At 38.5% G+C, this 17,473-nt stretch overlaps 1 protein-coding gene across 3 annotated transcripts in view; it reads left to right on the top strand.

The window, feature by feature from the left end:
- The window catches only part of ELL2 (elongation factor for RNA polymerase II 2), a 70,447-nt gene that overhangs the window by 44,905 nt on the left and 8,069 nt on the right, over nucleotides 1–17,473 (top strand). For all 3 annotated transcript variants that reach the window (XM_034656530.1, XM_034656531.1, XM_034656532.1), the window contains 5 exons: nucleotides 2,049–2,212; nucleotides 9,442–9,701; nucleotides 12,699–12,823; nucleotides 12,961–13,048; nucleotides 14,779–15,349. In XM_034656530.1, the coding sequence (XP_034512421.1) occupies nucleotides 2,049–2,212; nucleotides 9,442–9,701; nucleotides 12,699–12,823; nucleotides 12,961–13,048; nucleotides 14,779–15,349 (1,208 nt within the window). The remainder of the gene's footprint in view (nucleotides 1–2,048; nucleotides 2,213–9,441; nucleotides 9,702–12,698; nucleotides 12,824–12,960; nucleotides 13,049–14,778; nucleotides 15,350–17,473) is intronic.

Raw genomic sequence — 17,473 nt, 5'->3', positions numbered from 1 at the left:
TACTTAACAAATAATTTCAGGGGGAGATGCTGAAATTCAAACTTCCTCCTGCCAGAACTTCAAACTCTAGTCTCTTCTTCCCACTTTTCCTCCTCCATCCGTTTCTCTTACGGATTAAGCCCTCCTCCCTCCATCCCTTCACTGGTTTTTCAGCATTCATCTAGGTACACCTAGTAGCCTGGGTATGATCTTTAATTTGTCTCTGTCTCCACCTGTGGCTAATCACTTATCAAATCCTGTCAATTCTGCCTCCTAACTATGTCTGGAATCTGTTTACTATTCTGCATTCACACTGCCCCACACTAGTTCAAGCTCTCACTCCTCGCCAGTAATCCTTCAGTTAGCCTCCTAAGTGGTCTCCTCCTGCTTTCATTTTTGTGCCCCCTACCTCCCAATCTGTTCTTCATCCAGATTGATCTTTTTACAATACAAAGAAGATATTTTCTCTCCCCTGTTTTCAGCCTCTCTCTTTCTTGGGATAAAGTCTAAAATCCTCCAAAGCCCTGTATGATGTACTTCTCATGCCTTCTTCAGTCTCATTGCAACTTGTCCTTTCCAACTTTCTTTGGCCAAACTGAAAGCTTCCTCCTTGCTTCCCCTGGGCCCACACAGGTTAGTTCTCCCAGAAAACTTCTATGCTCCCCGCCCACACACACACCCCTTATAGACACCCCCGTAGATCAGCGGCCGCATCACTTCCTCCAGGAAGCTTTTTCCTTGCCCACAATCCAAGTGAAGTACCTTCTTGGGGGGTTCCCTGCCTCCCTGCCATTTGTCATACTATGTCATAATTTCCAGTGTGCTCATCCTTGTCACCCATTAGCTTCTTGAATGAGGGGCCACATCTGTCTTAGTCCTTGTCTCTGTCTGACCCTCACATATTTCCTGGTGTGCAGTCCCTGCCAAATAAATATTTAGGAGATAAATGAACTTTTTTTTTTTCTTAAATAGCATTTGTACAGTTATTAGGAATTTACAGAAATTTTATCAACCCTGTTTCTTAGCCTCTTAACAAAGCTAGTTTGGAAACAGAGTATCAGAGCTGTAGTGACATGTTCATTACTTCTATATTCCAGTCTGTTTTAAAGCCATAGTAATTTCTTTTTAAAATACCAGCGTAGGGGCACCTGGGTGGCTCAGTAGGTTAAACATCTACCTTCCATTTAGGTCATGACCCCAGGGTCCTGGAATAAAACCATGCTTCCTGCACAGCAGGAAGTCTGCTTCTCCCTCTCCCTCATGCTCTCTCTTTTGTTCAGTTTCTATCTCTCTCAAATAAATAAAATCTTTAAGGTAAATAAATAAATATATAAATAAAATACCAGTGTACTTGTTACCACGATCCCCTAATATCAGCATAATACTTTGAAACAGAGCCATCTTCCAGGTCAATGTTAATTTTCATCATTTTTTTAAATAAAAGTTTTTCAAAAAATATTTACATATATCTCTTGTCCAGTATTTTCTTCAATATTTGCCACACAAATATGTCATCTTATGTAGAGATTTAACAAAATGGTAAGTACAGAGTCTACAAATGTTTAGGGTATTTGGGCTAATGATAAATCCTAATGTTTGGCAATATTTTGGCCTTAAAATTAATTATCTTACTAAAAATAAAAAGCATTGCTGTGGGTCGGTTTCTTCTGGTCATTTCTAAAGCATACATATTATGTTTCCTCCAAAAGTAAACTTTAAGCATTTTCCTATCAGTGGTAGATAATTTGTTATAAAATGAAAGTAGAACTACAGTACTCATGGAGACTCTGGTCTTCAATACAAATACTAATTATTTTCAGAATTTTACAGATTTGGCCTCTGAGAGTTCATTTTACCCATTCTATTCAAAATATGGAAAAATGTGATATGAAATGAAGGAGAGAAATTTAAATATTTTAAGTTTCAACAATTTAAATTATTAATATTAGTTATTTCCAGATTGCAAGGCTATTATTTGGGCTGCTGATTTTAGGATTATACAATTCTCGCTTGCCTTTATTGTGCAAAATGAGGGACATCTCTAACAAAGCCACCATCTTACTTGACAGCTCTGGAGCCTCCCAGCTCAATTGCCTGGGATTTATACAAGATAAAATTACAGTGTGTGCAACAAACGACTCGTATCAGATGACACGAGAAAGAATGACCCAGGCAGAGGAGGAATCCCGCAACCGAAGCACAAAAGTTATCAAACCCGGTGGACCATATGTAGGTTTGTATAAATATCGTTTTCCTTCTCACTGATTGATTGGAATAATTCAAGACCACTGTAGGTAAATACTGGTAATATTAACTAAATGTTAACACAGAATTAGTTTCCAGAACATTTTGAATAACATGGTCAAAAATCATCTGTTCTCATCGGTAGGAGAAGAAAGGGATAAAGAAGGGGGGGTAATCAGAAGGGGGAATGAAGCATGAGAGACTATGGACTCTGGGAAACAAACTGAGGGCTTCAGAGGGGAGGGGGTGGGGGAATGGGATAGACTGGTGATGGTTAGTAAGGAGGGCACGTATTGCATGGTGCACTGGGTGTTGTACGCAACTAATGAATCATAGAACTTTACATCAAAAACCAGGAATGTACTGTATGGTGACTAACATGATATAATAAAAAAATATTATAATAAAAAAACAAAATTACATAAAACACAAGTGAATGCTAAAAATAAAAATCTCTTTTTTCTTGGTTAAAAAAAATCATCTGTTCTCTTTATACTGATAATTGGACAGATAGAAAAGTTTTACTTCTTTCATAAATCCTGATCCTTTGTTGGTTATTTATTATTATTGTACAGTACTGGAATCTGGTCATGTTACTTTACTATGTGAGGTTGTAATAGTGGTACCGTTGTGTGTCCTTTGATACTGGATGATGTAATTTCAATGATGGACAGTTTAGGTCTTGTTTGGCATTTTTGTAGGGTTATTTTTACAGTAAAATCTATTAGTAGAATTTGAGTTTTCCATTAATAGAATTTCAGAGGATCTTTGCACACGGAATTTTTATTCCAAAATATAAAATATGCTTATAGCAAAGCATGAGGGTGATGCCTTTTGGTACCTCAATTGTGATGTAGTTCATGGATTCTTATCCTCATCTATCCATTAATTAAGAGGCTGCCCCACCCCCATCATCTTTATCATCAGCTCACTCAAATATCTATCAGTCTGAAGGGAAGTAAGACCAGACCAGCAAGATGAGTCTCTCCTTTATGAGCAGTGACCCTGACAATTTTTAAAGACTTGATTGGCAGTGACTATTAACAGTAATAGGAAGAATTATCAAGAATGAGGATGACTTCTTTGAGGCTTTGGTCAGTTTAATAACATAAGTCATCATAAGTAAAGAATGAAAAGATAGAAATTTAGAAATGTAAATGCACACTAAAACAGTCTCTTGCATAACCAAATTCTTTAATCAACATCTTTCCATGGTTTGGTATAATCTTACTTCTGTATTTTCCCATTGCTGACCCAGCTACAGTACATTCAGGTTTGAGAAGCTCCACTGAAGTCTTTAATAAGTATTTCTTTGGAACATAGCCAGTGCTCCTGGGACTTGGTGCTTAGCTTAGATGCATTTAGTTTGGTTTAACAACAATTCATGGCTTCCCCAGGTATCTGTACCCATGGGGCCCAGTCCCAACCCAGTAAGTTACCAGCAGTGAGATTTTTCACCTTCCCTTTCCTGCTGAGTGTGGTAACAACTCCCAACCTCCTTTCTTTCTCTTTATTCTCACAAGTAACTTAACTGTCTCTGTAGTAGGCTAAATCTCAAATTGTTTTTAAAATGCACAAGATCTGCCTCACTTAAATTTAAGTACAAACGGTGAATTTGCTGTTCCTGTTGCTTTGAAAGTATTTTTTTTACTCTGTCCAGTACCGCCATTTTATAAACAGTGAGTCAAGTTAGTGTGTTTCACAAAGGACTAGAGGACTAAAACCACCAAAATGGTTTTTGGGGTTTTTGTTTGTTTGTTGGGTTTTTTTTGGGGGGGGTGTTGTTTGTTTGTTTTTGCCTCTCAATATAACTAGCTGAAAAACTTTACCTTGATTTATTCCAAAGCTTGCAAATCAGCAATGATCACTGTACTTTCCATTGAATGATACTTGGGTGTTCCTCCGTTCATGTGTTTTGTTTTGATAGGGTCCGGTTCAGTTTATCTGCACAGCATGTCACATGGCAGACTTGTCAACACCCAGAATCACATAACTCATACTCTTTCTAACGGTACAGGAATTTTAGAACTGGCAGGGTTTCTTATAGGCACTACAGATAACCTATTTACATTTTTTAGGAGTGACCATGTAAAATTTGAGGTTCCCTAAAGTTTAAATTCAAGCCAGATTTACATCCATGCTGTTCTCCAACAGGCTGGCCTCCCTCTGAGCACACATACTTTTGCCCCACAGAGTGCTGCAGTGACCCCTGCCAGCCTGAGTGCCCCACTCTGCAGGGTCCTCTGTGCCCTGGCTGCTCACCGGCACAGAACAGTGTTCTCAGGTCTTCAGTCTTGTCGTTAACCTCTTCAGCCTTTTATTCTCTCCGTCACATAATCCCAGCTCCTTTTAACTTCTCTAAAGATGGCCTGTACTAGCCCTTTAATTATTTTTATTGCTCTCCTCTGGACTGCCTCCATTTCTTCAGCTCAAATTTAAAACTTAAGTTTTTGATTTTTTACTGTGCTTTGTCATGGTTATGTTTTGACTTTTTTCTTTTAATCTTATCCATTGCTAGTCCTTTACCATATTTCTTTCCTTTCAGGTGGCTCGGTTTGTATCTTCCTGCTTTTTTTAGTACCGCAAAACTATCTGACTCATTCATTTCTTTCAAATGCTAGTCATTCACCCTTCATTACTAATATCACCCAAGATTTATGGAGTGTTTGCTGTGCACAAGACACTGGTTAGCACTTTACATGTAATTACTCATCTAGATCTCAAAACCACCCCATAAGGGAGGTTATGATTACCTCTCCATTTTATGTATCACGTAGTTGGTATCAACAAATAGCAAACAATATGTATTTTTGGCCCCTTAACAAGTTGTGTTATTTTCTTAAGACAATAGGAGAGACCTCTTTAGTTCATAATTGAATATATCATATAAAATGATACCAGAAGTTCACCTTTGCCACCTTTGAAGTACCTGCAGAACAAGGCTTCTCTCAACAGCATCATCCTGGGTGGAAGACAAATGGGAATAATGCTGGTCTCGCTGAGAGGTGGTGGTGGCATAATGCCAGGCCAGGCCTCTGGCAGCTGAATTAGGGCACAAGCCCTGTTTAAAGGGATGAAGACTATACTCTTTTTTTTTTTTTTAAGATTTTATTTATTTATTTGACAGAGAGAGACAGCCAGAGAGAGAGGGAACACGCAGGGGGAGTAGGAGAGGAAGAAGCAGGCTCCCAGCAGAGGAGCCTGATGTGGGGCTCGATCCAATAACGCCGGGATCATGCCCTGAGCCAAAGGCAGACACTTAACGACTGAGCCACCCAGGCGCCCCTGAAGACTATACTCCTAAGGCTCACCTGGCCTAGTCAACCCAGGAATATGAGCTTTTGAGACCCTCTGGTAGACTGGAAAAAAAAAAAAAATTCTCTTTCGCCTGGAGAGGAGCAGTAGAGTCTTTAACCTAGGAAACATTGTTATTATTTCTTCAGAATATTTCTGCTTCTAGTCGTGAAATTTGTATCAGTGGTGAGCACTGTTGTGTTACAATCCTTTTCACTTTGTTTAAAGAACAAAACAAAACTCAAGAATCACTAATTACCACTGGTTCCATTTTACCAATATGTCTGCTCACCGATTTCTACCTAAATTCTGGAATTTATTGAATTGTAAATTTACATGTTAATATTTATTTACATGTATAAAATAACCCAGCCAGTGTAATTTCTAGGATTCTTCTTCCAATTTTCCCAACTTCTGCCCCATCCTCCTTATCTTTAATGAGTTGATACATGTTTGAATGATCTCGGACAAATCACTTAACATCTGTGGACCTTAATTTTCTCAATTATTAGATAAGGGGTATTTGAATTGGGTAACATCAAAGGTCCTTTATAGTTCTAACATTTTGTGACTCTGTGTGTGTGTGTGTGTGTGTGTGTGTGTGTGTGTGTGTGTAGATAATAAACCTTTTGAAAAAAAGAGCATAAATGCCAGATGGTGGAGATGGTTTCCATCGCAGTGGACTATGTATTTAACCATGACGGTCACCCCATCATCGAGGTCCTGCCAGTGTTTTTTAAAGCATCGGGTCAGTGTTGCCAGGGCTTCTGGTCAGGTTCCACAGAACAGAAAAACCACCACAGAAGACGTCTGCAGCCCCACTGCTTTAACACCTTCCGTTCGGATTTTTTACTCAGAGCCACTAGGTAGAGAGATAAATACTTTTACCATCTCATATTAGATGGAGACGCTAGAAGTGGACTCCTTGTTATGAAACAGTGGTTCAGATATAGTCCCAGATTACCCAACTCTGTCAGACCCACTGCTGCTGTTTATATAAGGAGCCCAGGGAATTGATTAGCACTTGGGTCTGGGAAGAGAATTAGGTTCTCCCACAGGCTTTATTAAAAGGGCTTTTCTGAGGCAAATGTGAAAAAATAAAAATAGTCTTTCTTCTGCCTACTTTGAACCTCACATTTTCTTTCTTTCTTTTTTTTTTTTTTTCTTTCACATCTCAGTTCCGTAACTACGTAGAGCACTGATGTTTTCTTCACCTGTAGCCTGTCTTAAACCAGAGGACTCCTTCCTGGCTGAATAGGCACAGACCAATGAGGAGGCAGCAAGCAAAGTGATCTTTGCATAAAACCCAGTGTGTCTGGATTGCTCTATCAGCATTTAAAAGAAGTGGGTTACTCCATAACTGGCTGTGTAAAGGAAAAGCTAGAGTGGGGCATCTGGGTGGCTCAGTCTGTAGAGCCTGCAACTCTTGATCTCGGAGTCCTGAGTTCAAGTGTCAAGTTAAATAACAATGAGAAAGGTGAAGTGAGTGTGCTGGGGGTAGGAGAGTCACGTACCAGTAACAGCCTAGCATTAGGCCCCAGGTGAGACTCCACTGCTGTCATATCCCTGACTAGATTCTAATTTCCTGTCAAGCATCATACTTACACCCCTTTTAGGGGGCAAAATGAGCCTCCCTTATTTGTCTGCCCTATGCTTACTTCAGGGAGGGGTGGGGGTAAACTCAGGAGACCTTAGAGCTCTCCTGAAACTGAGGATCAGAGGTGGGTCAGACATACGGAGGAGGAGGGGCAGCCTGGAACACACTGGTAGTACTGTCACTTTTTGTTTTTATTTTTATTCGCCTTCCTTGCTGGCTTGAATTCATTCTAAATGATCAATCATGGTATGTGTGAGCTTAGCTAAAAAACATTCGCTGGCCACTCCCCTCCCTAGAGAAGAGTGGTAGGGAGGGCTCCGTAGTCAGCTTTGTTTGGGGAAATGTAAGCTAAACAGGTTTCAAGGGGGAGGATAGTGTGGAATTTATAGCATTTCTTGAACTTTTATGACCCTGGCTTTGTTTTTTTTTCCCCCTCCACAAATTCCTATTAAAATTTCAAGGAACAGTACTGTTTGTTAATACTGTTACAACTGAGAAGTGGTAGACTGGAAGGTTTGCATTTGCCACGTTAGAAATTTCAGTGTTTCTTCAGACACTGGCATCCTGGCAATATGGGAAAATACAGAACACATTGATTCTGGCTCCTCTGCTGTCTATTTGTTCTCTCACTGTCATTCACTTTGACACTTGCTAGTCATCAAATGCTGATTCAAAGTCTGCTAGTGAGCAAAGCAGCCACAGCCCTGCCCATATGGAGCTTACAACCTAACATGAAGCAATGGCAGACATGAGACATTTGTTCCTAAAACCTTTCCTACAAAGAAGTACATGTAGGAAAACTTGGGTACTAATAACAGAACCTTCCAAATGCTAAGTGAGCACTTTATACCATTTGAGCTTATCCCACTGAAAGCCTCAGTTTTCTCATCTGTGACATGTGACCATGCCTGTTTCGACAGGTTACTGTGAGACTTAATGTGTGTAAAGGCCTTAGCACAGTGTCCCCACCACCACCACTTAATTGGTTCATGGTAAATATTAGTTCCCTGCCCATCTGACACTGATCTAGCTATCTCTAAATTAAGAAAAATACAGAAACCAGATCTAAGTCTATCTCCAAAACTGTAATCACACCTTAATAGCTTTTCTTACTACTGGGCAGTGTTCCTTTAATGTTGAGTTCCTTTGTTGTGCAATATTTTGATGTGATATTTATACTTTGTTATGTCCAGAAAGTAGAAAAATAGAAGAGCCAGTGAGATATTAGTGCTTTCTCCTTTATTGTAGGCAGGACTGTGTCAGACAAACAGCCCCTCTGGCTAGGCCTCAGGACCCCAGCATGGACAGAATTACTATTAAAGCTCCTGCCCAGTTAAGCTGTTTTCACACCCCACCACACCAGAGACCTTAGCACTGAAGAGACTGTGTTTGCTTATCCATTGTTTCTAGTTGCTAGTCTTGTTCCTAATGTACTTGCCCCACATTGTACGTCATTACCAGTTCTCCCCACTCTTTAACCAGAGGGCACAGAGTTGGAAGTTCAGAGTGTACTCGGTGCTAAAAGATTCCACCTCAGAAATGATCAAATGAGGGTCTTTTACAGTTTCATTCTAATTTTTTCTTCAACGAGGAATATGGATATCCACGTAGTATCCAGGTCACTTCAGCCCAAGAACCAATGTTAAGTTTAAGCAGAAAGTGCGTTAATTACCAAATGGTACTTGCCTGGCAGGAATGATGTGAAGGCCTCCTTTTTACCATTTTCTACTCCTCTAATTCACCTGTGTAGCCTCAGCCCTGCAGTGGAGATGTCTGCTTGTCTGGCCCTCTGAGATTGTTTTTTGGTTAGTTAGTTTTGGTTTTGGTTTTTGACTCCTAAAATTTGTTACAGCCTATCGAAAAGGAATATGTGTAGTGGATGTCCTTCTGAATGTTAACCCCAAATTATGCCTGACTCCCCTCTTTGTGGTTTCTGAATTTGTGAGATTAAGGTAATTTCCCAGCTAAGCCAGAGGTATGGTCTTAGTGAGATACGACCGGTATTTCTCATGTTTCACATTTGCTATATTCTGTCAGCCAAAGAAATGACATATAGTATGTAAGTTCTGTAAATAGCACAGGTAAACATGGAAATTACTTTATTTCCACTTAACATGAACTACCTACAACCTTAAAATTTCCAGTCTTTTGCTACAGTATGTGTCACTAATGTACCATATGTAGCTAAGTGAAAGTAAAAACTGAAATTAAGTGGCCTTAATTCCCTACAGAAATGAAGGAGTACCTAAATCAAAGTTGAGTAAACTGAGATGCTCATTATGTTCTTACCCGCATATGAGTAACATGTCATTTCCACTGGACTTTAGGGAAAAGGGTGCAAATTCGGAAAGCACCTCAAGCTGTTTCAGATGCAGTACCTGAGAGGAAACGGTCAACCCCCATGAATCCTGCAAATACGATTCGAAAGACACATGGCAGTAACAGTGTTTCTCAGCGGCCATACAGGGACAGAGTGATTCACTTACTGGCACTGAAGGCCTACAAGAAACCTGAGCTGCTGGCTCGACTGCAGAAGGATGGTGTCAATCAAAAAGATAAGAACTCCCTCGGAGCAATTCTCCAACAGGTGAGACACGCGTAAAGAGTTCCTTCCTTGTACTTTCTTGTTGAGAAGCTCATTTAAGAAGGCTTCCTGTTGTTGCTATTTGAGGTAGAAAAATTTCAGGATCATCTTGATCAATGGTATATGAATTATAACTCTTGAATATTAAGTCATCTTGTTTTAAACATTTAATTAAAAAAACTAATTTAACTGTAGGCATTTATAGTAGGTTTTATAAGTTGGAGGCTACTGAATTGTTAATTTAAAAAAATTAAATTTCAAGTCATTATCTTTATTTGGATTAAACGAATTTTGCTCTGAAATTCCATTAAAAAAGTAAGAAGTTTTTGTTGTCTCTTTTTGGTCTTGAATCACCAGAACTATTGCTGTAGTATTCATTGATAAAGGTGAAGTTGTACAATTTATTTTTATCAGTCTTTGGTTGATATAAGCTAGAATATTCTTACCAACAAGTTTCAAATGTGTCTTGCCCTGCATGCCCTTTACTTTGCCTTTTTCTACCACTGAGTATGCTGAGATCATTCACTTGTCTTCATTAAGGGATATGAATGTGTATTAGCTTTGATCAATTGCCTTATAATCACAAGCTTAAGTATAAAAGTAGATCATTAATTTTGTTGGAGTTGCTAGTTTGTCAGACTGTAATTTCCTATACTTTACATATTGATTCTGGGTCATAAATATTGATTAGCATTCAAATAAAAAAATTTTTTTTCTAAAGCAATAACATTTCTAGAATTCTTAAATTTCACCATTAAAAAATACAGACCTGCACGTTTTCATTAATTATTTGGAGAATAACACTTTTAAGTCTGTTTTTTTCATTTATTCTCTTACATTCAAGTCATGATACTATAAATGTTATGAAAGAATAAAGCCAAAATCTCCAGTTCTGGGTTAACCAGTTCCCAGAGTGTCTTGGGCATTCTCAAGGATCTTATTAAATTATTTGAGTACTTTTTGGAAAAACTTAATTTAAATCCATATGTCACATAACAATTTTAAGAGCTCCAAAGGCAGGATGAAAGAATGAATAAGGGTGAGGGTGTATGTGTTTTCAATTTTTTATTTGGGGAAGGAGGGAGTTCTGGTTACAAATCACAATCACCAGGTGATTGGTGACTGAATCTCCAGAAAAGTTGTAAATTACCTTCTAGGTTAGAGGATAAGGTGGCAAAATGTTGGCAGAGGCAGTTCATTCACACAGAGGCTACTATCGATCGATGTCCGTAGTTATGTGATTATGTGTATGTATATAAAGATTTTAAAGTGTAGGTGTGCTTAACTCAGCAGCAAATGGGGTATGAGTGTCATTAGTGTTGATCATTTGGCAGAATCTAGAGTATAGTCTCATCCTAGCTGCAAATTACCATCTTCTGTGGAGCTTTAAAAAAAATGCCAGTGTCTGGATTCTAACCCAGACCAACTACATGAAGCAACTGAATGGATACTGAGCCATTGACTGAGATGAGAGGGATGGCAAAGGAACAAGTGTATGGAGGGGCATCAGGAATTCTGTTTGGAAGATGTCCGTTAGACATATCCAAATGTTCATTAGTTACATGTAAGGGTCTGGTGTTCAGAAGACAGTTGGAGCTGGAGTTATAAGTTAGGAGATTAGCTATTGAAAGCTTTAGAGCTAGGGCACCTGGCTGGCTCAGTTGAAGGAACAAAGGACTCTTGAGCTCAGAAGCATGAGTTCGAGCCACATGTTGGGTGTAGAGATTACTTAAATAAATAAAAAAAGAAAAAGAAAGCCTTGGGGCTGAATGAAATAATCTTAGGAGAAGATGATGACAGTGAAGAAAACAGGGCAGAGGATAGGTCCTAAGCAGTCTAGCATATAAAATAGTGTACAGAAAAGACAAGAAAAAAAAGAGAGAGGAGGAGGAAAACAGAAGAATGTCCCATTATGAAGCCTAGAGAAGAGGTGGGGCATTAAGTCTATGTAGTCCCAAGGATAATAAGAAAGCTAAGCATTGTTGTTATTTTTTCCACTTTGAGAAATCTGGTTGTGTCTCATCCTAATGTATTTGCAAATGTGAGTCTTACGCCTACCATTTTCTGCTTTATAACAAGATTAACGTTATTGTTAAGCTGTAAGAAAAGCATAAACTATCATAATACATTTGATAGTACTTTAAAAGGACACAGAAAGAAGTGAAGCTATTAAAAAAAGACCATTCCAGTAGGAAATGACAGGAGGAATACCTTTCTGCCAGCCTTAAAAATGACTCTTGGTTTGGCACCTGAATCCATACATTTGTATTGTTAATGGAATCAAGGCCTGGACATCCTAGGAATTTCAGTTATACGATAAGGAAAGATACACTTAAGAATAAACTGGCTGACTAATAACAGTAATTTGGGGGTTATTTTGCTGTATGTTTCCTTTTATTGGTTTTCGGGAATTTCAAGGACTTTTAATAAGTGGTTCTTTAGGAGAACTGGCAGCCACAAGAAGCAGGCTTAGCAAGCCAAGAAAATGACAGACAAGGGCATCAGAATTGATACTATTTATGGAGATAATTTCTGCTGATTACTGAAGGGAAAGTTTATAACCTAACATTTGGGCACTGTTTGGTTTCTACTTAATACAAATGATCAAGGATTTTTACTGTGATTCAAAAGTAATGGAGTTCATGACCAGAAGTAAATTATGAAGTTGTTAAACCTAACTCCTTAGACTAGAAAAACTTGATTTTAAAAAGTAAAAATAAATAAATAAACCGCCCTCCACTTTTTGCCTAATTAGGCTGTTTCAGTAGAAATATGACATACAGTGGATGTTCAGGGAAAAAATATTTAGCTACTTATATAAAGTTTTAATTTCCCAAATGAAGTCAAACAGCATTTATTGAGATCTGGCAATATGCAAAACTCTCAGTCCCTTTGGGGCCAATTGGTACAGTTATTTTCAGTGTAAATGCAAAATATTCCCTGTTTTGGGTTGGGAGGTAGCAAAAAGATCTAATGCTCTGTTTTCACACCATGTACCAGGTAGCCAATCTGAATCCAAAGGACCTCTCATATACCTTAAAGGATTATGTTTTTAAAGAACTTCAAAGGGACTGGCCTGGATACAGTGAAATAGATAGACGGTCATTAGAGTCAGTGCTCTCAAGGTAAATTTTTTTTTTTCCTTTAAAAAAAATTTTAGTCATTGTTATTTTAGTGTTGGGAAGGAAGAAACAAGGGTAGGCTTTTTATCACAAACATTTGAAAATTCTCTCCGTAACTAGAACGTGTGTATCCTTTACAGAAAACTAAATCCATCTCAGAATGCTGCCAGCACCAGCCGTTCAGAATCTCCTGTATGTTCTAATAGAGATGCTGCATCTTCTCCTCAGGTATTCATAAAATCATGTAATCATAGCCCTGAAGTGATCCTCAGGGGCCACCTAGTTCAGGTGGTCTGATTTATGCTGAGAGAAATGAGGCCCAGAGAAGCTGCATAGCTTGCCTACCCAAAGTCACATAGCTAGCTAGCTAGTTCATGGCAGAGCTCTGTCTAGAATTCAGGTCCCAGCGCACAGCCCAGACCTCTCTTTCCCTACACAGCATTGCTTGTCAAAGTGAATAATATCTACTTTGCTTTTCCATATTTAAAGTTTACATTGTGTTATAAGATTATCTACTTTTCCGTTAGGTCACTAACTAGAAGAGTTACTTAGTCCCATAGCCAGTCTCAAATTATACAGAAAATTGAAGATATTTAATATTATCTGAAACATGTTCAAGAAAACTTTTCTTGGGGTAAAATGTTTTTAAAATAAGCAAATAAAAAATTCTATCATTTTCATACATGTCTCCTTAATGTACTTTTTCCACTTCGATCCCAATCAGAATACTCCATTTAGACCTCACTCCTTCCAGCTTTAAGTTTCCCCCAAGAGATTCCTTGGTTCCCTGGTTTGGAGACTGACAGTGGAACAGACCTATCGACCCCAGTGCTACTGACAAAGTGCTCCTCTCTCTGGACCCTCCTCCCAAGGATTAGGGAGATGGGACAGGTGTGTGGAGAACAGTAAGCATGCTGTGGGCGAAAGGCTATTCATATATCAAAAAAAGGTAGAAACCTATTGTGAGGAACAGAGGCAGAACAAAATAAAGCAGTTCTGTCCTTGCATGTACATTGTCTATAGAAACCTCACTTTTAATGCCAACTACCATGAAGTTATTTATACTCTGATCTAATTATATGATGGCTGCCAAATCAATGATGCTAAACTGAAAACAGAATAAATTAATGGGATGATTATTATTTTCTTCCAAGCTGAAATTTAGGCCATGTCATTACATTACATATGCTTCGTACTTTTCAACTATCTGAATTCTCTTTTTTAATTTAAATGTTGTTGCTGGATTGGGCTAGTATTAGCATAATTTTTAAAAATTTTTGAAACATTAATTCCATATCATTTTTATGGACTCATCATTAAGACCAATCCATTGAAGAGCTATATTTACGGGGAAGAAATTGAATAGCATTTCAGCGGTGATGGTGATACTTAGAGAAATTACTTTGAAGGTGCTGGCTGTTCCCATTTTAAGACAGGTGAAATAATAAATGACAGCCAAAATACTCCTAACTGGAGCATCTTATTAGCACATTAGAGGAGATAAAGTATAGGCTTTTATTGCCCTTCGTTCTGACGGTGTGAAATGATACGAATTACTTTCTCCTCTCTCTTAATGTAACTAGGTCAGCTCTGGTCCACAGAGGAAAAAGGTTACTTCTATTTAATACTCTCTGAATTGGTATAGTCCACATAAATTGGCATAGCCTCTCGAAGAACTTAGGGTGCGGCTATATGATCAGAAAGTATAAGTAGTCCAAGAAACACATTTGCCAGATTCTCCCTTTTTATGTTAGACGTGAGAATTTATTTCCCTTTTGTTTTTGTGGATTGTTCATTCCTGCTTAAGCTTGCAAAATGGTTAACACAATGCCAGTGATAAACTTAAGAATGAGTACAATTACTCAGTTGTTCATATGGTAACCAGCTATGCATTTGTTGAGTTTTCATACAAACTGGCTCATTTTTTTTTCTGCTTCTTCCCCACCCACCCCCCACAGAAACGGCTTTTAGATTCAGATTTCATTGATCCTTTAATGAATAAAAAAGCTCGAATATCTCACCTGACAAACAGAGTACCACCAACATTAAATGGCCATTTGAATCCCACCAGTGAGAAATCTGCTGCGGGCCACCTGCCGCCCCCTGCAGCTGCTGCCATCCCTACCCCTCCACCGCTGCCTCCAACCCACCTGCCCGTCTCCAATCCTCCTCAGACTGTAAACTCTAACTCCAATTCCCCTAGCACTCCAGAAGGCCGGGGGACTCAAGACCTACCTGTTGACAGTTTTAGTCAAAACAGTAGTATCTATGAGGACCAGCAAGATAAATATACCTCTAGGACTTCTCTGGAAACCCTACCCCCTGGTTCAGTTCTACTAAAGTGTCCAAAGCCTATGGAAGAAAACCATTCAATGTCTCACAAAAAGTCCAAAAAGAAGTCTAAAAAACACAAGGAAAAGGACCAAATTAAAAAGCATGACATTGAGATGACAGAAGAAAAGGAAGAGGACCTTAAAAGAGAAGAAGAAATTGCCAAGCTGAACAACTCCAGTCCAGATTCCAATGAAGGTATATTTTACATTCATAAAACCAACTACACGTGTTCAATGAACAGGTGGAGCAAACTAATCATGAGTGAGATTATGCTGTTTATAATTAGTATTGCTTTTTTATCCATTGACCTTCTGTTATTAATCTTAGTGTTGTGATTTTGAGCAGATTTTTTTCTTGCATTTAACAGCAGTCATTTTCGGTCACTTTTTAGCCAACTATTAAACACAGATTCTATATTTGAGAATAAGATAAGTCATTTGAAAATGACTTTATTATCCTTTTGAGACCCCCTTCGAGAAGGTAGGCAGTGTTGCTCTTTTCCATAACTGCCAGGGTACTGCGCAACCTCAATGTGACTTATTATATGCCAGTCTTGAACTAATTTAACCAGACACACAATTAGCGATAAAAATAATTCTTTTCCTTCTTTGCCAAAGAAACAGGGTCACCCCTGCCTTAATTAATATTAACACAGGGGAAATGTCAAATTCTTCATAAAACAGACAAGGTAAGATCGCATATGCAGATCCATCACATGATGGTTACTCAGAGTGAAAGGAGTTTGTCTTATGTAAGGCTGTTGGCAATTTGCTTGATAAAGCTTAAGAAATTCTTTTCCAATTTTAAGAACACTGTTTTAGTAAACTAGTATTAATTGTTATTAGTAAAATTTAACCATTTCAAGCTTTTGGAAACTTTAAAAGCCAGATCTGTTGAGATGCAAAGAAGCTTATAATAATGCTTTATTTCTAAAGAAAAGCTAGTCCGTAGAAAGACCACTTACTGAGATGTAATGATCTTTAACACCTAGAGACAAAATTCTATTTTTCTTATTTTAAAAAAGTTGTTCTCTAAAACGTAATGTCCCCCATGCCAGCACATTGAAGATTCAAGCCCATCATTTAGCATTGCTGCCAGTTTTAAACCCAGCTTAATTAAAGCAAAATTCTCTAGGAAAATACAACTCTAGAAAAGGCCCTGTATGAGTAGAGTTTAAGGAGTCTTGTCTTTCTGTAATTTGCCCATAATACTGGAAGTCTGTAATCCTTAAATTTAACTGACCATTTTTACCACATGAGAGAAACTTTGCAGAATAGTATGATGCAGTGCCTTCATTGACGTGGACTGAGTATACCGCACAGCAAAGCTTACTGTTGAAATCTGTAGATCATATGGTGCTGTACAGTGGCCCAAGAGGTAGGTGTAAGCTTTTTCCCTTCAAGTACTACTGTGCTTGAATTTGCTAGGTCAGGAAAAGGCAAGATGTAACAAACCTTGTGTTCAGAGTTAGCAAGCCATGTTCCTGGTTATATCCCTGTCTCCATACTTCCCACCCTGGAGATGGTGATCCTGAATCAGGCTGGTGTTGGGGGGATTGGGTCCCAGTATGTTGAGACCTGCAGCAGAGTTTGAGTGTTCTCAGAGTTGGAGGCCTGGAGAAGCAGACCTAGTCTGACTCCTCCACTGCAGATGTAGTACCTCTCGAAGCCAATGGAGATTATCACAAAATACTGAGGATCGACAGACCCACAGTCCCTGAATCTATTGGAATTCATCCCGTGTTTGTAGCAAAGAAGCAGCCAGGTGAAATGCACTTAATGCCTTCTCCTTTAAGACTCAGGCTTGAGTCAAAGACACACACACGACTGTGAACAATAAGCCCACAGAGTCTGCATAATTTATTTACTATACTTGGTCTTTTAAAATAGTAAACCAAGAAATTATGAAATTTTCACTTTTGTTTTATATTGAACATGTATGTTTTGCCAGCCGGCAGGGTTAGGATTTGAGTTATTAATTTAATTCTACTGTGAATGATAAAAAAATTACCCTATAAAAAGTCTAAACATACCCTCAGGAAATGGTGCATGCACACAAATAGAATACTGACAGGGATTTTACACACTTTCACAGCATATCCCTGAATAACTGGTAGTCTATTTATTTTTCTATTTATTTATTTTGCCCTTTTAAAAACAAATCTGTAGTATTATGAGATGTAGAGATAGGAGGAGCATAAATTGCAATTCAGTAATGAATTATTTTAAATTACTTTAAACTTTGGGGCGCCTGGGTGGCTCAGTCGTTAAGCGTCTGCCTTTGGCTCAGGGCGTGATCCCAGCGTTCTGGGATCGAGCC

This window comes from Ailuropoda melanoleuca, chromosome 3, assembly GCF_002007445.2.
Source record: "Ailuropoda melanoleuca isolate Jingjing chromosome 3, ASM200744v2, whole genome shotgun sequence".
NCBI lineage: Eukaryota > Metazoa > Chordata > Mammalia > Carnivora > Ursidae > Ailuropoda > Ailuropoda melanoleuca.
This window is presented reverse-complemented; position numbering and strand designations above follow the sequence as displayed.